The sequence below is a fragment of the Limulus polyphemus genome, unplaced genomic scaffold (assembly GCF_000517525.1).
Source record: "Limulus polyphemus unplaced genomic scaffold, Limulus_polyphemus-2.1.2 Scaffold1393, whole genome shotgun sequence".
Taxonomy (NCBI): domain Eukaryota; kingdom Metazoa; phylum Arthropoda; class Merostomata; order Xiphosura; family Limulidae; genus Limulus; species Limulus polyphemus.
In genome coordinates this window covers 112,121-137,826 of record NW_013667003.1, presented here as the reverse complement: position 1 = coordinate 137,826, position 25,706 = coordinate 112,121, and the positions used below count along the sequence as shown (strand labels likewise).

The following is a 25,706-nucleotide window of genomic DNA, read 5'->3' as shown; positions in this document are numbered from 1 at the left end:
GTGGGAATTTTTTGGTGTGAATAAATGAGTGCTTTATGTGGTTAATTTCTTCATTTAGAATTGCAAAATGAGAGACAATCCAACTGAACCTTGTGATGCAACATTTATTCTGTTGGGAGAATCTGTTTGGATTGAAACAATGGACCTGCTACCACATGCATCTCCTGTGGAACATGGGAAGCTATTAGGGTGATAAGTCTAGTTCTGAGAAAGGAGGTTCAAAATTCGAAAATAACAAGTCCTAGACCACATGCCTACTTGATCAGAAACATTATGACACCATCATAGAATAGTGAGAGTGAAGCCTGATAATTTAACCCTTAAGAAGCCCAGACCATGAGACCTTGCCTGTTGAAGAGCATGAAGGACGAAAACATTGTGTAGGGAATCCTCATCATCCAGGTATAGACTCTGGAAATCCAGATTGTTGGTATGTACCCCATCCCTGAAGCAAGAGAATGGAACTCTGGACAAGATGGCAGTAGAGGAACACAAATTGTAGTAGCATCCCAACTTAACCCCTCAAGATCAAAGAATGATCCCGACTAAGAAAATTGGGGAAACCAGGAAATATATGTATACGATCCCTGGTTGCTTAAAGACCAATAAAAGGATCGCTTGTGTTCTCGTCCCAAAGGCACAGAGGAACTGAGTGATGTCCACATTCCCAGAAGAGAAAGAACTACCCATACAGTGGGAGAAGGAGAGATGAGTAAGAGTGTGGCATCCTATTCTATAGCATCAAGCAGGATGGGAAACAGCTAAACCCGACTGAGAGATGGGATGAAAAATTAAAAATACCCACAGACTGATGACATACTGAATGGGAGCAATATTAGATGTCACAGTCCCAAAAGAGAAGCCTGCCTGGGTTGTATCTGAAAGTATAATCAGAATTTGATGGTCTTACAACTGATGAGATGTTGCCAGCAGTAACTGGGCATCCATGGAATGGTGTGTGCATAATATGATGGAATGAAGGGGACGAAAAGCCTCGTACAATACAACAAAATTCATATTAAGCCTATGCGAGACCGAGGGAAAAAAACCCAGAACTGCAGCGCCAGACCCTTGTGCACCACAAATGCTGATAGTGGTGGGACTCTACCACTAAGGCAAAATGCAGATAGGTTCAGACTACAACCAAATTGGACATCTACAATCCCAGTAAAAAAATCAAAACAGATTGAGGAATGATTAACTTGTGAACCTTGGAGAATCTAAGCAGTGATATAGACAAGAAAGATCAATGACTGGACACCAATCTCTTGTCTTCATAGGTCAAACAACTAACAAGAATAAAAACTCTGAGGAACTAGCCCAACTCTCTCACTACCCCCAGACTTGAATAACCCTAGTACTAAGTTCCAAATCCCAATGAACTGTGGGAGACAGAAACTATACAGGTTGAGTGGATAATAGTGGGGAAGATGTGAACTGAATGACCCATTTTGACCCAAGGACCTGTAGAGCTTCTGGACTGATGGCTAAGATTACCGCATGTCAAGAAATTCCTGTATTCTATTAAAATATTAAAGATACAGTTACCACAGTTCATTAAAGACAAAGCATTGATCTTGGTGCATATAAGGATATAGGTGGAGTATCTATGTCTTAATCAGTTTCTATACTGGTGTTAATTGTATCATTACACATGGGGAAAAACATACAGTAATAAAATTCTCCATCAAAATGAAAACTTGTGTATATCTAAAAGTTGTAAAATGCTTATTAAATCAGTGTGTCACGAACAGGGTTTGCAATAGTACCAGCATTACCAGGTTGCTGATACCAGTAACAACCAGGTACTGGTACTGGAACATCTCTAATCAGATTACTTGAGCAGTTAGAAATTCAACAATTATTCCATGTGTGTTCTTATGGGCAAATTGTTTTTCACATCAAACCAAGTTGTCAATTATCTATAAGCCCACATGGTATGATGACTATGGCAATAAATTGGTTGAAATCTATGCTTTCTATTAATTATAAACTTAATGAGAGTCAGCCTCAGAAAAATTTATTAGCAAATTGTAAGTTAGAATATGTAAGAGGAAGGCATGGAAAGTGGGTTCTGAATTTTCATTGATTGCTCTTTAGTTTCAAAGGCTGAAGAATATAAAAATATAGCTTCAGAATATCAACGATGAAATTATAGAGAATATTTTACATTACATTTAATAGTTTTCTAGGAGGTGGACAAAAAAATCCAGAACAGGAGACGTTTGAAGAACAAATATCCAAATTCTCACATTAGGGAAAATTGAGGTTGTTTTTAAATATTTCCTTCTATGATTTAGAAATTAAAACTTGTATAATATTAAAATTTGACTTATTATCTATGGTTTGACATCAAGTTTGTTTGTATAGCATGATAATTAAGTAGTTTAATTAAATTTTGAATGTAACTCACTAAAACGTCATAACATGTGCAGTTTGACCTGCCAGCATGCTAAGTGTTAATCATGCACACAACTTCCTAACATACAATCAGTCACATAGGCACAATCAAATTCTCTTCCAAAGCATGGGAGTCACCAGTTTCACATATTTCATGCTATTGCTAATTTTCGCAGTGAGATTCTCTTATCAACTGAAGTATGAACTCAAAACTACGACATCAAACATTTATTATTCTGTGAAAAACAAAGCTGAAATACCAGAGGAGCCATTCATTCAAAACTCTGAAGATGGGACATGTGATAACAGATATTATTCTCAACATATGACATATTATAAACCAGTAACAGTACTGATAGCCCGGTACCAGTACTGGATGTTGAGTACCACCGGTACCGACTACAAACCCTGGTCTCCAATTATCTTGGTTGTTTACAAAGCTAAAATATTACACACATAATGACAACACTTACTGCTACAAACAAATATCATTTAAAGTAATGTGGTGATTCTACCCACTAGTTAATAGGACCCTTGTTTTTTCTTTAATCATAACTCACTGGCTAAATATCTTAGGGAACAACTGACTAATCAAGTACAGCCTCTCATCATCATATAGTCACCTGCTTCTCGAACATATGTTTACACTTGTGGGTTCATATGGCCAAGGATGTCATTGCTACTATCATGACTAAAGACAGAAAGCATGTGATTTGGTCAAGTGTAATAGATGTAAGACCAACCTCTGTTTCCAGTACTGAAGAAAAATTCACCAGACATAACTCTAAATCTAGACTATATAATAATATTCATTGGGCAATAAAATGCAGAAAAAATGGGTAAATCAGATTTTGTTTGTCTTTAAAATTACTGCGTGATGATAAGGAGGGAACCTATTTTTATTTTGGAAATCATGCAGAGGATATTTAAAAGGAGAAATATGGTAACCATTTCTTGCAGCAATGATGATCTAGTCATTAAAACGACACTATGCACATATGATGTGCAATATTCTCACAACTCATTTAACAGATGAAAAGAAAACTTACAGTTCTACATACATTATGGCTTTTAGAGAGACAATGGATGGAATTATTGGTACATGTATCTATCCACTGAATACAACTAATTAGTAAAACTAATAAAAAAAAACACATTTTTCTACAATAGTATCAGGATTAAAATAATTGTTTTTGGTTTTACAGTACAATTATTTCATTTTTCATCATAAGAAAGAGAGTAGTGATTACGAGTGAAAATTATTACTATCTCCATTGGGAATTCAAGCCAAATTCAGCATCTAATACAACATAAGTGTCAGACCAAAACTGTTTTTGTAAATAATGATTGTGTTACTCATGTGTTTAGACCTTTAGTTCATTTTTTGTTTGTGGCCTGTGATGGCATTGTTTAATAATTGCAATCAAGTATTTATATATATAAAAAAAAGTTATGTTTATGTTAAATTTCATATTTTTAATAACCTCTGAATTTTAATGATTGAATTTACTCGTATGATACATTTCTATATCTTGATAGATTTTCTTATAGTTGAATTTGTGATAAACGATTTTGATATCAATAATTTTACAGTGTAACACAATATATACTATGTTACACAGATAATAACAACACTACTCTTTTCAAACAAATGTCACCTAAGTAATGTGGCAATTCCACCCACTAGGCAGAAAGGTGTTGTTGTTTTTATAATCATAACTCACTGGCCAAATATCTTGGGAAATAAGTGATTAATCATGCACAGCCTCTCATTATCATGTAGTTGCCTACTTCTTGAGCATATGTTTACACTTGTGGGTGCATATGGCCAAAGATATTAGTACTGCTATCATGACTAAACGAGATAGGGAATATGTGCTTTGGTCAAGTGTAATAAATGTAAGACCAACCTCTGTTGCCAGTCGTGGTCAAGCCCTTACTGTAATGACTGAACAACATGTAACACTAAATATCATGTGTTAATGGAATGTAGATATATTTAGCAAGGGTAATTTTAAAATTGTTTAAATTGAATATAGTGATACAAATGAATTTAACACAGAGTATTAGTAAGTATATATAGAAAGTTTTGTTTAGTGTTCTTTACAGTGTAGGAAAAAAAAGAATTTTGCATCATATTTTGATGGAGTTTTTACACGAAGAGCTAATTTTTATTCAACTTGATAGAGTACAGCTTCAAAGGTTACCAAAAAATAATTAATACAGATTATTTTAATTAGTGTAGTAATGATTAGTAGAGGAAATTCTTTGTTACTGCGATACCAAAGTAATGTTTTAATACTCAAGTATAACTTAAAACTTACATACTACAAGATTGAAGCCAAAATAAGATACTTATATTCACCTTTATCTCATTATTAAAGGATAGTTAATTCATTTCTATCAAAATAAAAAGTTAAAAAATATAAATTAATCTATTACATGAATTGTTTCACCATCTAGAAACATTTAAAAAAATTAATTAATTGGATCTTATTAAAATGGTTTACAAGAAAAGAAATTAAACTTTACCAGAAAATTTTGTGCTGGGCTCCCAAGCTTCTGAAGCAAATCCTCCAAACACATACCCATTCTTGTCACGAACCAGTAGTATGGAGGGGCCTTGGCATACTACCCGTGTTAGCATACTAGAGAAGCTTTCCCCATGAACATTGGAAGAAAACAATAGGTGCCACGTACTTCGATAAGCTGGTGGAATATGGCTATTCAGCAGAAGAACAGAGGGTATATCCAACAATGTTTTAAATCTCTTCCAATCAACACCCACACAAAAAGGTAGAGGTTGAAAGCCGTAGTTTTGTGATTGTGATGCTGCTGCTTCCTGCTAAACAGTTAACAACAAACATGTATAGCATGAGATGATAACTTGAACGTGTACATACGTATATATATAGAATCCCAAAAAAGTAATTGGCAGATAGTGTTACCTTTCACTATACATTAAAAATTATATAACACATCATAATATAAAGGTAAAGTGCATGCTAGAAGAGTAATACCACTGGCTAATAAACCCAGGCTACTCTCCCTCCTTGCTAAATGTGTGGCATCTTTGTCAAAGCACACATGTTGTTGTGCATACTACAGTAGAAAAATGGATAAGAAAGGAACTCAGCCACTTCCTTGACCAATTTTTCTATTGTTAAAACTTCACATATATTTTCAAGCATGAAACATTTGAAGAATTTTATCAGGGGGTAAAATGATAACGGAGGTAAAAGACAGTACACCTGCATACAACATCTTTCCCCTCCACCTTTGCCTTAAAAAGCCATCCTTGACCATTCATAATTTTAAAATCTAAAATCCAAATTAAAAAAAAAGCTCATACATTGGGCAAGAAATTGGTATAACTTACTCTCACCACAGTAAAACACATGGAAAACATTCAAATAAATTGAGAAACATATCTATATAGAAAGAATATAATATAAAAATACCTTTGAAGAATCTCACAAAAAAATATTAATAAATTAACAATCTGATTACAATACAATATGATAAAATATAATATCGTTCTTATAATGATTATAAACAACAATTAAAGTAGTAAAAATTCCACATAAGAAACAAAATGTTCACAAGAATAAACTATTAAAATATAAGAATACTATATAACCATTTACAGCGTATCATGAAACATAAACCCTTTATTACAAATTTAAAAGAAATATCCTTTAAATGGAATACAAGTTTTAACACATCAAATAAAAGAAATGTCACCATAAAATAATTACACACATTTTTTGTGATAAAATAAACCCCTAACAATTAAAAACATAAAGTATAAGAATAACTGTTTAATACTGCTGAAGATTTATTATTAACATGTCCCAAGGGGTGTCTTTACACTACAATTTGTTGAACATAAAATTAAGTTCAATCTAGAAACTCCCAAAGAGGGTGGTTTTGGACGTATCTTTTCGAGACAACTTCCAGACAAGTTTTTGTTTGTTAATTGATAAATATTTTAGTGAAATACAGCATCTTCAAGTCTCCATACTAGCTAGTACTAAGGTCTACCGGCTGGGAGTAAATTCAGTATATATCAATAAAGCCACATTCTCAGCAACATTAGTTAAGCAATTGCCAACCTTTTATGCTTCTGCTATCAGTATTTTATGCTTAGCTTTCCATTGAGATACAAACGATTTCACCTGTGAATTGATAGGGAAGGTTGAAACATCACGATAATCAGCAGTAGGATGAGCAGTCAGGAAAACTTTGAAAGTAGCTCCAGGCATAATATTGTAATTGGCTTGCTGCACAATATCTACCAAGGTGGTTCTAAATGTTTCCTGAATACCTCTGTGTGTCATTTGGAGACTTCCATGGTTCTTGTGCTTGGTTGTCAAGCTCGTGATGTGATGATAGATTTCAGTCACCTTACCACTTCAAATCACTTTCATGCAGCCCCAACGTTAAAAGAGTCCAGGAATTCTTTTTAGCAAATATAACATGTCCAAAAATTTTCAGTTCAAATTAAGAAAATCCTGGATTGGGAGTTGTTGTTTTTCAACAAAAATGACCCCCCACTGGCTCTTGAGGGGCCTATTAATTATAACTTTGAAGTTATAAAAAAATTTTTTTTAATCATTATTAGTTTATGTTAAAATACCTACAATACAGGTGAATCATAGTTAATGAAACACTTTAATAAAAATTTGGTCCAATCCAAAGTTGGGATGTCATATTTTCATTGTAAATCAAGTTTTAAAACACCCTTATCAGAAGAACATTCCTTTGTAATTCTACATGAAGAATGCAATCAAGTTAGAATGTAAAATAAGTTTTAAAGAATAACACATGTATGAAATTTCAGCTTCAGAAAAACAAGTTTATCTTTTTGCTTTTCTAAAGAATCATAACTGCCAGACAAATTTGGTTGAATAAAGTTAGTCCTGCTTAAAAAACGTTTTTTGTTCAGTTCATTTTTTTCTTGGTTGGCTATACAGCAGCTGAAACTGGTTTGTTGGCAGGATGGACAGACATTTACTGGGATTTCTCAGGTTTGTCTTGAAGTAGAAGTTCAAATGGCATGGCCATGGTTATAGAAGCAGCTACTGGTTTCTTTCACTCTAAGAGTATAGCTACTGGCAACATTAGGTAGAGCCTGCATGTTAGAAGATTTTACCGACAAAAGATACTTCTCTATAGGCCCAACATTAACTATAGTCATGTTAAAATATTTCCAAAGTTTTCACTATTTCAAGACTATTCTGATGTCATAGAGTAGCATGTCTCCTATGCAGTAGCATAGGAAGTCTGTCAAGCAAAATAATGAGGAATCTGAATTAAAAGATGCATGATCAACTGGATTCATACTGGTAAAAAGTGCAGCTAGAAATGTACATTTTAATGAAGTGATTGTCCAGCCACAACCACTATCTATTACCTTAATCAAGTGACAAAATTGTTACTTGCTTGTTGACATCCTTTCAGTAGACAATATACTGTACCACATTAATACTACCCAGCAACAGATTAACCACCACTTTTGTGTAAACAACATGTTATCTCTTGGTGTTGTACCACCTGCACAACACAGTGTGTGTGTCTATATGCATATTTTAAAATATTATTTTAGAAATGTAACACAAACTTTTCCATAGAGGAGTAGATCATTAAGCATACTTTCAAAAAGTATTTGGATATTTGCAAGAAAGTTATAATTTTCCTATTCTGAAAATGCATTTCCGATAGGTACTTACTTCCTCTCACAACATTATCTATTCTTGTTCAGTGCTGCCCCCTATATGCAAACTTTTTCTTTATGCATGCCACAAGCCTTCCGTTCGCCCCCTCCCCCATTGGAATTACAAGATTCCAACATGTCAAAATCATAAATAATATTCAATGTTAAATACTATAATTCCAACATGCCTCTCATGCAAATCATCATGCATCACCTCTTCACCAATAGGAGCATGACAAGCTCAGGTGATGCATGTGACTCCCTCTACACTCCTCTACTCAACTACTCAATGTGTGCTGTTCATTTATCATTGAATTTATCACCAACAAGACAGACACCTACTGTAAAACAATCCTAAGCCCAACAACAACACAGTATATATTTATACTATTAAGAAGTATAAGTAAAAGCCATTTATTTTGACACTTGGTGTAAAGAACTGTATTTTAAATTCTGACATTGTCTTCACCTCTAACTCAAGAAACAGGGAATTGAGAACCATTTTGTTTCCCAGGTATGACATGAGGATTAGCTTTGAGCTATCGATCTTGGAACTTGACATCCAGTATCGAAAGGATGTCTATCATATGCAACCAACTCCCCCAACTGAGAAACAGGCCGGGACCATCTAAATGGCAATAATATCCCTGTAAGAAGAGAGGATGAGGGATAGCCAAGGACAGAATCAAAACAATTCCACATACCACTGCTGTAACCCACACCACAGAGGAAATCGAGGAAGGAAGGTAGACAACCAAAAACTGTATGAGGATTTATGTCGATCAGTTCGCTCTAAATCCAAAATCTGTCCATGGGGTACTGACATCCACGTGTGGGTAGTATGATCGCTCCCAATCGAAGGGGTGAACTACATCCTGACATCTCACAGAGGAAACCATGATGTGATGGTAATAGTGGAAGATGAATGTATTAGGTGTGGTCCACATGACAGACTGCAGAATCTCCTCCGTTAGATGATGAAGACAAGAAGCAAGGGAAAAAGTAAGGTGTCTGATCTGATGGGAGTACACCTGTACAATTTCTGGAAGGAAGAGGCCAAACAATCAAAAACACAGACCCAATTGGTAAGTGTAGAAGGGGAAGATCACGAAGAGAGGAGAATTGCCAAGGTATAACAAGTTGAGAATGTGTACCCTGGAAGGAAGCAGTATGGGTAATATAACAATGAAGAGCTCTGACCAGACACAGAAGTCTATCCGGATCTGGCCAAGGGTAATGATGGGAAATGAGAGAAAAGGAGGAACCACCTTCCTGAGCTGCTGAAATCTTCAGAGGAAAAGAACGATCTGGCTAAAGGAGAAGATAGGTAAGGTGATAAAGGGTATGTGAAATGTCAAGGGCAAACAAATCAGATTTTTGATATCCACATGCTAAACGAAGAAGGAAATATGTTTTAAGGGAAACATGGAACATGAGAAAAGTGTTTCAAACAGAGGTGAAGTAAGGGAATGAAGGACCCCATTAACATCCTAATCCAGAAGGGTAAATCTCCTGGAAAGGTGATATATCTGGAAGAAACGCATGAGCATGGTAAGGACAGGGTAAGTGAGGAGACCGAAGACCCAAGGTCAAAGAACCAGGTGAGAAATTCCTCCACACAAGCCTCCTAATTGTAGACCAATGACATAATATGTGCCACTTCTATCCATAGAAAATGGAGAGGTGGAACCAGCTAACAAGGAAGCAACTCAATGTATGAAACCGGATCTTCTCACCAAGGACTGGATAGAAGCCAGGCATGAAAATGCAGAACCTGAAGGGTGCAATGTAGGACATGTGATTGAGGTTGATGAAGAAGGTAGGGAGAAAGTGGAAGACAGACAGAAGGGGAGAGGAGCAGTGAATGTAACCATGGAAACCAAGAATGAGCTGGCAAATAAGAAGCAATCAGGAGGACCAGACAAGGAGTGGAGTGGATGAGAGAAATCACCCTATGAAGTAATTGGATGGGTTGGTACCCATAAAGATACTTCTATGATCAATACTGGCTGAAGGCATCGACTGCCACATTCTGGGGATAAAGTACAGGAGATCAAAACTGGGGTAGTAAAACAAAGCAGTTGGGACAAGATAAATTAATTACTGGCTGCCAATCCTAGGATTTTCTTGGGGTCAATGAAAAAGTGAGAATAAAAACCCCAGGAAGGATGGGAAACATGTTCGATGGCCTGCTCCAAGAGCAATTTTCGAACTGCTTCTGACAAAGGCTGGCTGGTCACAAGATCTTGACATTACCAAGCTTAGAAGTGATAGTTCGGTTGAGGAGTGTAGTGGAAATCACATGCGTCATGTGAGCATGTCATTCTCCTTCTGATGAGGAGATGAATTAATGATGATTTGCACGAAGGACATGTTGGAAGCTTTCAATTCCAATAGAGGGTAGCAGAAGGCTTGTGGCATGCATAAAGAAAGAGTTCACATATAGAGGGCAGCACTGAATGAGAATAGTTAATCTTGTGAGTGGAAGTATCGTATTGGAATTTGGAATGAACAAAACAACACTCACTTGTCAATCAGGGGTATGTGAAGTGTTTTAGCAAATGCACATTAAGTTATTTCTCTCAATAAGGAAGTTGATTACTTAGCACACTCATAAGGTGAGAGACATGTTGTAAAACATACTGAGCTAAGTGCTACTACACTGATTAGTAACATATAGATCATGCATATTTCAAATTATGTTAAACAACTGAAATAGCATTGTTAGATATTGATAATTTGAGAAACTATTACTCAAGAAAAACAGTACTGGTACAGTTCCAGTCAATCAACTGAAAGAAGCTTGCTCTAAAAAACAGTTTCAAGGTATGTGTCTTAGGAAAACAAAAATGTGAAATTTATGCAAAAATACAATAAATAATTCACTAAGGCTTATTAGCAAAAATGAGCATAATAACGATAGAATAAAAAATAACTATTTTAAATATATTTTAATATAAATTTATTATGATAATTACAACATGAACTTCTTGTCTGATATAATTCCAAATTAATTCCCAACAAAGTTACTTAAGCATCCATTAATATTCTTTGAACTTTTTTAGAAAGAAATATAACTTTCAGGGTTGGTGTCCTTTTTCCAGGATCAATGGAGTTACTGCTAAATTTTTTTCCATACACATCCTGAAGGCTATACTGCAATCACAGCCTATTTATACATAATCAATCATGGAGTTTGATTTTTATAATATTAGTGCATGTAACATAAAGTAAAATGTAAAAGCAAATTTATATGTTGTAATTTTGTGTTGTTACCTTAATAAAATAATTAATAAAACATTAAAATCTGAAAGTATCAATTTACTTATCTTGTTGATTGAAAATCATTAATACATTTACTTTTGTAATTTAGTAATTAGTAGACATCCAGACATGGTAATTAGAATGCACATGTTCCCTAATGATAACTAGTATATAAAACTTCACATAAGAATTACAGTCACCAGTGGTGTGTGTACTACAAGATATTACAATTGGTAGATGTCTATGTACACTGTAACTGACGTATAACTACTGCTTAATATGACTGCCATAAGCTGTCTGAAATATCATGTGATAATTAGAAAACATCTACAATATCACAATGAAAAAAAAAAAGCAAAACCATTATCATATATACACAATACCAAAATAATATCATACAGTCTCTGCATATCTTACCAGAGAAGATTCAGATAGCACTTTGAAACAAGCTCTAAACACCATTTCCAACACCATGACCATCAAGGAACATTTTGTTAGCCAAATTTCAATATCTGTCTCAGTATAAACTTGATCAGAAACATGTTGGTGCTGTACATCAGTGTGTGGGTAATCTAGCAACAACAAAAAATTCACTTAGCTTGAAACCTAATAAAACAGACAACTTAAATAATCTGCTACAAAACAGTTTTCTATAGTTGCTACTATATTTTTTTATTAACTTTTGAAACCTGGCTAAATGTAGATAATTTTAAAATACAAGGTTATAGGTTGTTTAATAGGGATAGAGTATAAAAAAGGGGGAGGAGGAGTGGTTTTTGTATGTAAAACATAAGTTGCATCCTGTTCAAGCTAATAGCAATAGCAACGAAGTTAAATCTATTTGGGTTTCTGTTAGTAGCCATAAGTGGAGAAGGCTTTTAGTTGGAATTAGTTAAAGACCACCAGATAAAACTGAAATTAATGAGAAACTGTACAGTGAAATAAAGAATTGTTAATCAGGTTGTAATTATGGAATAATTTTACTTCAGGCAAAAAGATTGGGAAATGTTGGAGTTAAATCATGGGGAAGACACATCTTTGAAACTGTACAGGATGGTTTTCTTTAACAACTGGTTACAGAATCTACTAGGAACAACTCTTTTAGATTTATTGTTAAATCCTAATAAAGAAATGGTTGATAGGGTGGAAACATCATGGTGCAAGTGACCATTCTTAATTACATTTGATGTTTTGCTATATATGAAGATAAGGAATAATGAGAGTTTGGTTTCAAATTTTAAAAATAGAGCAAATTCTCAAGAGAAAAGACAAGAATTACCTTCTGTGAATTTGACAACTGAATTAATTGAAGATACTGATCAAATGTGGACATTTTTTAAAAATAAATTCTTAAATGTTCAAGATAAGCATGTCTGTTATAGAAGAAAAAGTGACTAAGTAAAAAACCAGGTTAGCTCATAAAAGATAAGATTAAAGAAAAGCTTTATCAATATAAAAGGTTTAAATTGATTGCAATGATGAAAGATTTGGAGGATTATAAAGGGTCAAGAGAGTTGGTCAATTGGTAAGTTGGGAAATCAAAAAAGTATATGAAGAATGATTGGCTGATAATGTAAAAATTAATAGTATTTCTTGAAATACAATAGGGGTAAGCAAAATGTTAGGATGGGAGTAGGGCCTTTGAGGAATAATACCAGAAGGTTAATATCTGATGCTTATGGAATTGTTGGGCCTTATGTCCTTTTATTTTTAATGCCTTTATCAACCCCTCGTACTTCTTAATTAGCTCCTCTGACCTACCTTTCCCTACATCATTAGCCCATACATTCACCACAAACCTGCATCTCTGCTAGCCCATTTATTATATCTCCTGCTCTGTCAGTAATATCCTCCACCTGCGACCCTGGGTAGCATAATCTGATTCTTTTCTCCTTATTTACCCCATAGACTATTCTATCCACATGTCTTGTCAAAGATCACCTATAACCTCCTTATCATCCAAATCCTTCTATGACCCTTTTATTTTCTTTCCCTCCACTAGTTCCTCACCTGCAGAAGCCAAGGGCTGAAATTTGTTGCTCAACAGAATAGGCTCATTATAACTAAATTCACTACTTTACTCTAATAGTACTCTTTCTAACTTCCTGAAAGTCATTTTTAGCTGATGTATCCCTTGCATGTAAAAGCTTAAGCTCCTCCTGAAATCTTACTGCTATTTCCCACAGTCTACACTTCTCTTTATCTATTGTCTATACTTTAATTATGATTGCCTCCAACTTCTCCAACCTACAAACTCTACATACAAATTGCACATTTTCATTACTAGCTTCTTTAAAAGTACATGCCAGTCCCAAGTTCCCAAATAAAAGCCACTCATTGCATCCATTACATCTAAGAAATCTGTGAACAAACTGTGAACACTTAACTCCTACACTAGTCTTAACCATTGTATTTATACTCATAACCTGAAAATAAATACTCAATACCAAATACCAGTAACTGTTACTGTTAATCCTAATATTTAAGAACCAATTATATTATTTTTTTTATCCCTATTTTGTCTTCACACTAAAGTAATAGTTTATATTTAATTATACAGAACTTAATAATATACTAAAACACAGACTAACAACATGCAAAAAGTAGACAATTTCCCCCAACTCTCAAAAATTTTCTGGCTTTCTAACTATGTGACAAGAGCCTTACAAATTCATTCAAGCTAGTCAATAAGTTTCTCACGTGTAGGTTGCTTGGACTTTGAGTGAAATTGACTATTATCTGTTCAGAACATAATGTTATACCATATGTCATTTGATAGATGAAAACATTGACTTTCTATGATTATAGGTAATATATAATTAAACATATAATTACATGTAAGAAAGAACTATTAACAAATCTTGAAAGAGAGGATGTGACAGGTGGGTGTTGTTGGAGTGGTCTGATTTTCTATTCAATAATTCTGTAACCAAACAAAATTGAAGGCTATAAAAATTATGGTTCACTTGAGCAATGACGATTCTATAGAGAGTAATTTATGTTTAATTTCAAACTTTTTAAGGGGTGCTGGATAAAATAGAGAAGACAAGATGGCTAGAGAAAATGTCACAAGTGTCACACTAGGGGAAATTCAGGATGTTTTTAAAATATTGCCTTGTAGAATTAGGAACATAAAACTTATATACTATTAAAATATGGATTATTAGCTAAGACTTTATGCTATACTAATTTGTATAACATAAACAAAAGGTAGTTTAATAAAATTTTGCATGTAAGACACTAAAACTTTCTGTTATGTATAGTAAAGGATACCCGGGAGGAAAGGGTTAAATTCTACTTTTTCTTCACTTCCTACTAAAGAAAATCCAAGTAATATTCCTCATCCTGAACAGTTATTAAATGGAAACAACACTGAAGAAGATAATCACATCAATTCTGAGCTTGTTAAGAAAAAATTGGGAAGTGTAAAGAATGATAAAGCATTTGAAACAGATAATATTCACCCAAGGGTTTTGAAAGAGGTTAAGGATTGGATATGTGAACCACTTCATACTATTTTCGTTTTTAAGTCCTCAAATATTGGGCAAGTGCCAGAAAATTGGATGTTGACTAACAATACTCTTCAATGGAGGTGATAAAAACTGTACCAGCAATTATAAACCTATTAGTTTTATATCAGTGGTGGGGAAAGTTTATGAAAGTCTGATAAAAGATGCCTTTCAAAGTCATTAAAAAAGTTCAGAATTTTGTTGGATTGTTAGCATGATTTAAGTATGGGAAAATCTTGTCTTACAAATACTTTGACTTTCTTTGAAGAGGTTACTGCTGATTTAGATGAAGGTATAGGTATAAATTTGGTGTATCAATGACACAGATGAAGGAAAGGTCAACAGATTTTTTTAAATTTACTGACAAAATTAAATTTGTGGGTGTTGCTGGCTGCTGCTTTACCAAAGGATTTGGATTATTTGGTGAGTTCAGCACATAAATGGCAAATGGCTTTTAATTATAATAAATGCAAGGTTATACATGTGAGATGTTACAATTTGAGTTTGAGAATATAATGTTTTGGCTGATCAGTCTCTTAAGCTATCCAAGCAATGTGCTGTTGCTAGTGGCAGGGCAAATAGTATTTTAGGTCAAATCTACAGAAATATTGATTAAGTTTAAAAGGGTTACAATGTCATTGTATAGGTCAGTGGTTAGGCAACATTTGGAGTAGTGTGTTCAGTCTTGGGCTTCTTACCTTAGAAGGGAAGGATATAGAACTGTTGGAAAGGGTTCAGAGAAGGGCTATTAAGATGATACCTGCAACAGAAATATTGTCACATAAAAAGAAGGTTAATAACTCTGAAAGTGTTTTCTCATGAAAAAAGAAATATCATGTTCCATGAAGCATCACTAGGTTAATTAGAAAGAGTTGGCCAATAGATAGTTAAGGAGATAGTTTTATTTCAAGATAGAAAGTAAACTAGTCAATGTTTTCACTATTATGGTTAATGTGTACAAATAAGTTGATTTGTTTTACATCAGTTAATGTCATTTGTAATGTAGGCCAAGGGCATGGTACAATTTCAAGTTTGTAGAAATAATAACGTAAGAAATAAAGTAATCTATTATTGTTATGTGGATTAGAAGTTGAATTAATTTTTACCAGATAATCTAAAAGAGCTCATCAGTGAAAGAATGAAGCTAATACATTGGTGTCAGAAGAGGAATTATTTGATGAAAGTAAAATATTATTTTTACTAAACTTCAGCTACTGAAGATGGTGACCACAAGGTTATGTAGTGAAATTCAAGCATTACTTGAGATGATGAATTTATTAACTCTATAAATACAAATCTTGAAGACAAGACAGATGACACTGTTGGAGATGTATAGAGAGGTTACAACAACAAAAATGAAGAAGTATGCCAATGCTGTAATAACAAACTTGATGAAGTAAAAAAAAGATATCAATGAGGTAGAAAAGAGCATCACTGACAGAATAAAATAGCTGTAAAATAAATTATTAAATGCAAATACTAAACCAACCACACCTCTTTCTACATTGGCCTAGAAGTTCCAGCCTGGGATGCCATCTGTTACAAAATATGGAATAGGAGAAGTTATTCGGTCTATGCCTATTACTACTACTGTTGTTCTATTTGTTACTGGAGGACCTACTTGGAGTACTTCCACCATGACACTACCAAATCCAGTTCTAGGATGTAGCTAGCCATTTCAACATTGGTCAATTGAGAAACCAACAGAATATGACGTGAAGGTACCATAAGAGTCATACCAAGCTCACTTCAAAATTATTTTAAGAATGAAACAAACAGAATAATGAAAAACAAGCTATCTATCTTGTTGCCAATTTAAAGGGGCCTGCTTTGAAAACATTAGGTAATCTTCCAGCTGAGAACGATAACTATAAAGCATTGGTAGCCACCATATCCAACAATTTAGGAGTGAGATACCGGAAAGAAATAACCAGAGTAAAGTTCTGGAATGTTGTACAGAGGAAAGAGGAGACCTTAACTGAATTTGCAGAAGATGGAGAAAGACTTCCCCGATTATCTTACCTGGATGCTCCTCATGAAATGTTGGATTTATTGACAAATGACCAATTTATAGATGCTATAACAGAAAAGGATCAGGCTCTAGCAGAGTAGGTGTATTTCCTTAAAGGAAGTTGTGCTGCTGGTGATAGAACTAGAATTCATTAAAGCTGGAGATGAATTAATAAATGCACCAACTAGAAGTTATCAGATATCAGATTCTGTAGTACTGAAACATCAACTCCTCCTAACAGAAGGCTAAAGGAAGTGAAAAATTAATCAGACTGTTAGTTAGACAGAACAGAGAAAATAAACCTTAAAATAATAGATGTTTCAAGTGTAAGTTGAGGGGACATGTTGCTAGGAGCTGCTGGCAAAGGCCTATATGGAATAAGTTTGCTCAAAAGATAAAAAAAAACAGGTAACTGTTATAACTGTGGGAAACATGTCCAATATATATATGAAAATATAAGCAACTGATAGTTGTTTTAAAACCTAGGAAACAGAGCTCAACCAGATCAAAGGAACAACACATAGCTAACGAAACATTCAGAAAATAAAAGTTAGATGGATTTAGGTGGAAATACTCCATCTACTGCAAATGAGAAAAAAAGATCATTATTTGAGGAAAATTGTCTGAGTCCACAAACTCACTGATGGAAAATTGTACAGTATGCCAATTTACACTGGTAACACAGCTACAACTGTTTATTCTGATTTGTTAACAAAAGATAGGAAATTACCTCCAGAGATGGAAAAAGAAGAGAGATTGATGCTAACAACACATAGGCATACTGTGCTCGTGATGTGTGGGCAATTGCCAAGGAAGAGTGCATTTTTGAGAAATGATTTCATGCGGATACATGGATGAGTTGTCATGCTAGCTTCATAGTCAGTTACTATAGTTTGTGCACAACATAGCAATTACTACAGCAGCGGTTATATGTCCAGTGGAAATAGAGATGGTGGTTATTGTATCACCAAGAAGGGGTTAATAGTAATAATTCTTCATCAAGTGACTGGGTGTAGTAGAAACAAATACTCCAGCAAGTCTGAAGGATTGGTGGTTGGAAGAGCTCTCCTAGATTTGAAAAATAAAGATATTGTACATGACTCTACCAAGGAAACTTAAATTAGCTTGTTATAAAATGAAAGGAAGTTATGTCTAAATGCTGATAAAATTGGATTCCATCAAGGTGACATGGTATGGCTGAATAGTTCTTGTCACAAGGAAGGACAAACTATTTAGAGGGGAGGAAATCCAAGCTAAATGTCATCCACCATGATCATCGTTGGGAGTATGTTGATGAGAGAACAGCCAACTGGGTTACTCCAAAAATGAACTTGTCAGTGGAACCTCAAGCTGTAGAGGAACCAGAAGTTTGTGATGAGACTACTTCTAGACAATCATCAAGGATGTAACTGCCAGTAGATTCACCAGACCACCTAACCAGGAAGAACTTACCCAGCAACAGGATGACCAGTAACAAGAAGGGAGAAAGACACCATCCTATGTGTATATCATGAGCCTTAGAAGACAAGTCCACCAAGAACACTTGATGAATGGACAATTTAGTGTAGCATTTTCTTATTTATTTGCATTAGGTTTGTTCAAGGGACTTCACAATCCAGTAATTTTATAAGCTATATTTATAATGTAATTTGCTTAATTTAGATGTTAGTTAGAGGGCACAAGATAAAGCAAGTTCTATAAATATCTAGAACAAGTGCAGATTGTAAATACAATGTTTTGTGAAATGTTATTAAGTTAGTTAGAAACTTAGTTGAAAGATAGTCAATGAGATAGTTACACTTCAAGATAGAGTGAATCAGTCAGTGTGTTAGCTATTGCAGTTACTTTATAAGCAAAATGATTTGTTTTACATTAGTTAATGTCATTTATAACATAGGCAGTGTAAATATTCAAGCTTGTAAACCTATTAAATGGAGAAACGAAGAAATTTATCATCATTAAATAAAATGGAGGTTGAATATTTTTCACCAGATAATTTAAAATAACTCTCCAGTGAGGAAACTACATTACTACAATACAATTCTAAGTACATAAACCAATGTTCAGATGTCAATGTAAGTAAGTAGTTTCTAGAGAAATAACCAAATGAAAAATGCCAAGATTACTATGAATGAAAAGGATTCGTTACACAACAAATATATATGTACAGTCACAAGTTTTTCCACACACAAAAATGTTAAATGAAACTAAATTAACAAAGACTAAATCTGGAATGCCCCTATACATATAAAAATACATTGTAAAAAGTACTTGCCCTACAAGAAGACATTCCTTGCAGGCTGAATGAGAATCATTAGTTTTATTCAGTAAATTTTGGACATAGTACAGGGTTTACAAAACCAAATTAAATAGATTACTGATATCAAGTTTCTTGCAAACTACAACTGCTTTTTAGTCATCTCATTTCTCTATCTCTCTAAGTAATACAAGATTGGTCATTTGAATAAAATGCATGTCATTGTGCAGAATTAATGAGCATGAACTGCCTAGAGGGGATGCCATTTTATATTTGTTGTTAATCACTAATTAAGAAGCACTTTAAAAGTTGAGATGAGGGAACATTTGGTGAAAAGAGACCATTGCATGATTAGGTTTGAGTTCTGCTTTTTGTTGAGATAAAAACAATTAATTCCTAATTTTCAGAAACAGTTGTGAGGACATGAGACAAGATTTATCATTAGTGAATTGGGATAATGGGTTAAAAAGATGTGGAACAGATTTGGGATACTTTAAAAAAATAATATGCTTTTAACTCAAATTGGCATGTTTCTAAAAAAAACAAAAAAACAAGATCAATCCTATCTGGTTGACTAAGTACATAAAGAAGAAATTCAGGAATAAGTACCATAACTTTAAAAAGCCTCAGCTGATAGGATGAAAACAGTTAGCTGTAAGTGTTAAAATTGACAACAAAGATTTTTTAAATATGCTAAAGGCAAGCAGTGTGATAAACTGGGTATTTAGCCTTTAATGGATGCCAATGGCAAGGTTTTTGTTGAAGACTATGAGCTGTCAGAGCTTTACAATGTTTTCTCTATTCTGTTTTTACAAGAAAAGGTGTTGAGAATATTCCTACCTATAAGCACTATATGGGTAATATTTCAACTAATATGAATCTTACAGATATTAATCTTTTGATGGCATAATGTAAGTAAGAATAATTGATAAGTTAATGATACATAAAGTACCAGAACCAGACAATGTTTTCCCGGGATTATAAAGCAGGTACAAGATAAGATATGTGAACCTCTCTCTTTCACTTTTAGTAGGTTAACAGATAGTGAGCAGGTGTCTAGGAATTGAAAGGTTGTTTAAGCTACTCCTGATTTTAAGCAATTTAGTGAAATACATGTGAAAACCAACATGCATTCACTCACAGGAAATTTTGTCTCAATAATCTGTTAACTTTTTATCAAAGGATGTTACTTGTTACTTGGATGATGGGAAGAATATGGACTTGTTGTACATAGATTTCCAAAAAGCTTTTGATATGTATAATCTTCTGTATGACACCCTATAAAAACCAGAAGGGACTGGGGAGAAACTAGTTAATTGGATTGTAGAGTGGCTAAATGAATAAAAGCAAAAAGATACAGCAGTCCACTAAAACTGGACCTTTGTTACTGTTGATATGCTTCAGGGGTCAGTGCTTGAGTTCTTGTTTTTTGTTGTTTTTTATTTATATTAATGATATTGATAAAGCATAGTTAGTAAGTTAGTAAAATTTATGAGTGATACTAAACTCCAAGGTATTTTTAACTTGTTGGTATGTCGAGATCAATTGGTAACTTAAACAAGTAGTTGCCAAATGTCTTTAATTATAGTAAGTGCAAGGTAATGCATTTAAGTTATAATATGTATCACATTTTTCATATAGCTGGGAACTCACAAACTAGAATGAATGAAGAAAAAGAACCCTGGTATAGTGGTAAATAAGTCACTCAAATCATAGAGGCAATGTTCTGTTGCTGGTATAAAAGCTAATGTAACAGTTTGATAATCATAAAATGTTCAGCCAAAAAAAAGTAATTATCTCTTTACTAATACTGTTATAGTTTGGTCTCTATCTAATTCTTAATCCAACTGATGAAACAATACATGCTAATCTGTATATTCATGATGTCAAAAAAATACATAGGTTCAATAAGTCTTGATACCAAATGATAAAAACCCTATAAACCAAGCACTTTCGAAAGGTGGACCTTTCTTTTTCAGCGGAAACAGTTTGCTCCCTTAAAGTTTTGTTCCTAAAGAGAGGAATCTTCAAACCAGTTGCCTAATTTTTTTTTAATTGGCCTTATAAAAAATGGTCCTAATTATATCTTTGTTGTATATGTAATGATAAACTTTCCAATTTAAGAAAATGAAAGTTACAGCTATTACTTGACTACTACCATTGGGCAGATGGGAGATCAGGTGATATCTTGAGGTTACAATCTTCTTTATGTTTGAATAGAAATGACCAATCATATAAGTACTATTCACTCTGGGTAAGCCTGACATTACTAATCTACCTACATACTGTGAGGTTTAAGAGGTTTAGCACACATTTACACACACAAGTTTACATTGTGAATAATAGATTGTTCATCGCATTTTTGTACACTCATGTACAGTTGTTTTATTTCTTTCTCATGAACAGAATTACTCAGATAATTCAGAATTACTTTATAATAAATATCCTGTCCAAATATTGTTATCCTGCAGACCTATCTTGTCACTCTAAAGGTAATCAGTTCAACAGAAAAATACCACAGAGTGGATAGAAAAGAAAAAATATTTTGGGAAATTTTCTGTTTTCTGTCTACTACCCTTTACTCCAAATCTTGAATAAGTATATAAAACTTCATTTTGAAAAAAACGGCACTTTCAACAGTCTTAAGGACTTACAACCAAGGGAGACTGTTGATTGAGAGAGCTGTTGGGTTTAGGTGAATCTTAGACTATGTCTAGAAGAAATAAAGTAGTGACTGCTGATCTCATTTTTAGCATCAGATTTTAATATGCACATACTTCAAAGCTTATTGGTCAATTTTTGCCTGTGCAACCAGTGTACTAATGTTTTGTGGAGAGTTATCTGAGGCTGGCCAGACTGGACTCAGGAACTCTGGAATGCATTAGTGTATGTAAAAGAGGAACTCATAGTACCCCACTCATGTATACAAGTGATATTCCATGGCTTACTAGAGAAATATTCTTAATTCATTGGTCTAATGTAATGTAGCAATAAAGCCCACGCATTAAATGTACTGTTTCTTGTCCAAACAGTATGTAGAATTAGCCTGGAAAGTTATCTGTATAAAGAGAAATTAAGTCCAGATGGTGTTCTGCAGTTACAGACTATCAGTTATCCAGTTTCTGACTGGAATGGCCATCAGCATGGTGAGCAAACAGAAAGTAACAAAAACTAGCAGTAATGCTAGAGTTATATAAATCATACCTCATCTGAAAGTGAGTACACAGTTGCCAAGATGTCTGAAATTACTAGTTAAGGACGGTGGAAAATCTAAATTCAATGCAGCAGCAGTAACATGATGATTCGTTGGCTCTATATGTGATTATATTTGCAAGATCAGATGAACTATGGGTGGCACAAAGTGTTGAGATACAATGGATATTAAAGGATGGGATCATAGCCTTAAGAAAATGCTTGGTCTTCTCCAATACATTGATAGAAAGAAGGGAAGTGTGCACAGTATGTTGATTTTGGACAAGTGAATGTGGTAACGTGCATTAATGCCTTTACATTGTCATGAATAGACAAGTGTCTGTAAGCACTGGAAAGTTCCTCTTGGTTCAACAATTTAGACCTGGCATCCAGATAATAGCAAATTGAGCTGGATGATAAAAGTCTACTTTCAGCATTTGAAATGGTTTGTATGAGTTTGTATGTTATGCTATTTGGCCTGCACAAGAGACTAACGAAGGTTACCTTAAAGGGGCTACATTGGGAAAGATAAATAATCTATGACAACAATGCATTGTTATTTGGCCACATGTTTGAGCATGCTGCTGAGAACCTGAAAACATTATTCCAATGGATAAAAATGGCAGGCTAGAAACCAAAAATAAGAAAATACATATTCATTTGCAAGGAAGTGAAATGTCTCAGTTATATCAAGAGTAATGACTTAAAAATCTGGAATGAGTAACCAGACACTGGATAACAGCATTGCAGGAGTATGGTCAAAACTTACAATGAATTGTCTCTCCACACAGGGAGGCCCTGTCCATTCATGGTGTGCCCTTGCACTGAACACAACATTCCTCAGATTCTGCATAGCTTGTAATTATGTACTGTGCATGATTGTTAATGTTTTTTTTATGTAACTACTGCCAATCTATTGCATTTATTTGTTAAAGGGTTGTATTGCCTGTAATGCATGGGTTTACAAGGGCAAGTTATGGTAACTATTGACCAGTACATGTGTATACATATATATATATATATTTACTATTAATGTTGGCTTGAAGACAAATCTGAGCTAAATATGAGGAAAAGTGTGATATGCAGGCATACCATGCATTTATGTATTTTTTGAATATCCTGATCAAATCTCCTGTTATTTTATGGACCTATCTTGTCAGTTCAACCTGAAAATACCATAAAAGTTTATACCTGCTTCATCCTTGTTTCTGTGTTATGTCTTCCTGGAATGAGTTACACATTAGTTCAGATGCTGGTAGTAAGTACCTATTCACACCATGTTTTCACAATGGTGTGATTTGAAGTAGGATAACTTGCCAGCAGTTAAAAACACATAGAAAGAGAGCTTGAACCATTTTGACAAACATTAAGTTGTGTGGTTGATTGGAATGACAGATGAGTGGTGAAATATGATGCTTAGTTTATATGGTTGTTGCATAGTTGAATCAAAGATTTAACTGACAACTAAGTGATTCATAGAACTGAATTTATGGATCAAAAACATAGGCACTAGAAAAAATTAGCCATTTACATGGATTAACTAAATACTACACATGGAAAGGCATCTCTGAGCAAGTTTTCTGTAAATTATGAGATATTCATTAATAAAATTATCAGGTTCCTCATGGAGGCAGTTATTGTGGTAAGACTGTTTTAAGTGGTCACATCACACCATAAACAGGAGCAGAAGAAGCAATAACAGAAGTAAATACATCCAACATACTCAGCTATGGGACAACCTCCAGGGCCCATGTCATCTCCAAGAGATAAAACCCATCCATGTTACTAGTTATAGCTATTACTCCATATATGAAAGATAATATGCAACATTTGTTCAACCAACTGAAATCTAGTTGAAAATTTCTGTTAAAAATCTGAACTTGCCACGGAGACAAGAATTTTGTGAATTGCTCATGGGGTTTCCTGATGAGTTTATGTAATCAGATGGCCAACTGGGTAATATTCTTATGTCATTACATAGAGAAAGTTAACATTGCTTCATTAAAACAGTATGGAAATTGTAGAAAGGTAGAAGGACAGGATAATATAACCATCACAAAGTGCTTAATCATCCCCAGGGGTAGAATTTATATAAGTGAATGTAGAAACATGAATTGATGCAATTCTTTTGTGACATGTGCTGTATGCACAGAAGGATTTCAATTGGTTTAATGCACCAGATCTGGCTTTTGCTTGCTTGCAAAATGAACAGAATGATGTAGAAAAATTAAGACTCCTTTCAGCACTTGTAGAAATTCTGGAAAATGACTTTAGTCTATATAAAACACTTGCAACTTTTAAAAAGCTAACAGAGATTACACAAAGAAGACTGCAATAGAAGAGATGTCTCATCTACATGGATGACATACTAATCTTCAGTCACACATTTCAGGCTAGTACTGTGAACTTAAAAACAGTATTTTAGCACTTCAAGGCTTGAAACTGAAATAAAGAAAAATGTACACAGAAAAGAGTTTCTTGGCTGCATCAAAATAATTTTGGATCTATTTGTGAAGTCTTACATAATTTAAGTTATATGTTCAAATTATGTTTCGTCAAGCAAGTTGGAGTTGGAGTTTTGTTTACCTCAATGAAAAATTGCAAAATATGATAAAAAAATAATACATTTTCTTCTTCTTTGAATTTATAATTGTTTAAGAGTTTAAAATTACTTACCTTCCAAATTTTGTTGTCCTTTTACATAATCTTATTGCTTTATTGCCACACTACAGACTTTGGCAATGTAAGCTATTCCATGTAAATGCAATAAACAGTAACAGCCCATATCTACTCCCTCCCCCACAAATAAAGTAAATAAACCAATCAACTTATGCACAGTTTGAGCTTGCATTTCTAAGCTCATGAAATTTTAAATAATTTTATTTTTGTTACCTAACCAAAGGAGTTTCTAATTTTGTGCATTTTAGGTAACTTTATGAAAAAATATATAACAATAAATAAAACATATTCTTAAAAAAAATTTAGTGCTTCAGGTTCCACCTTTTGCTGTCAGAGGCACGTCTTCATTTAACCATAATTTTTCTCACTAAGTCGGTTATCCAAAAAATAGTTAAGTTTTCAAATATGTATTTTACAATATACAAAATATATTAGTCACTAGAACAGAATAACAGAATATTCCAACACTATTATAATTTATCTAGCTTTTAAAGTAAACAAAAAAAATAGGTAAACAATTTTTATTAGCTGCCCAGAGTTGAACAACAACAATCACAAACAAAGTATTTAAAGTCAACTGTTTAAGTATGCCCAGCATAGTTTGTTTGTTTTGAACTTCTCGCAAAGCTACACGAGGGCTATCTGCACTAGCCATCCCTAATTTAACAGTGTAAGACG

At 33.9% G+C, this 25,706-nt stretch overlaps 1 protein-coding gene across 4 annotated transcripts in view; it reads right to left on the bottom strand.

The window, feature by feature from the left end:
• Window positions 1–25,706, bottom strand: part of LOC106463389 (TLD domain-containing protein 1-like) — a 146,054-nt gene that overhangs the window by 46,289 nt on the left and 74,059 nt on the right. For 3 of the 4 annotated variants that reach the window (XM_022390865.1, XM_013923413.2, XM_022390866.1), the window contains exons 4-5: window positions 11,798–11,952; window positions 4,933–5,245 (exon numbers count right to left, since the gene is read on the bottom strand). In XM_022390865.1, coding sequence (XP_022246573.1) covers window positions 4,933–5,245; window positions 11,798–11,952 — 468 coding nt within the window. The remainder of the gene's footprint in view (window positions 1–4,932; window positions 5,246–11,797; window positions 11,953–25,706) is intronic. The other variant, XM_022390864.1, reaches the window with a different exon arrangement.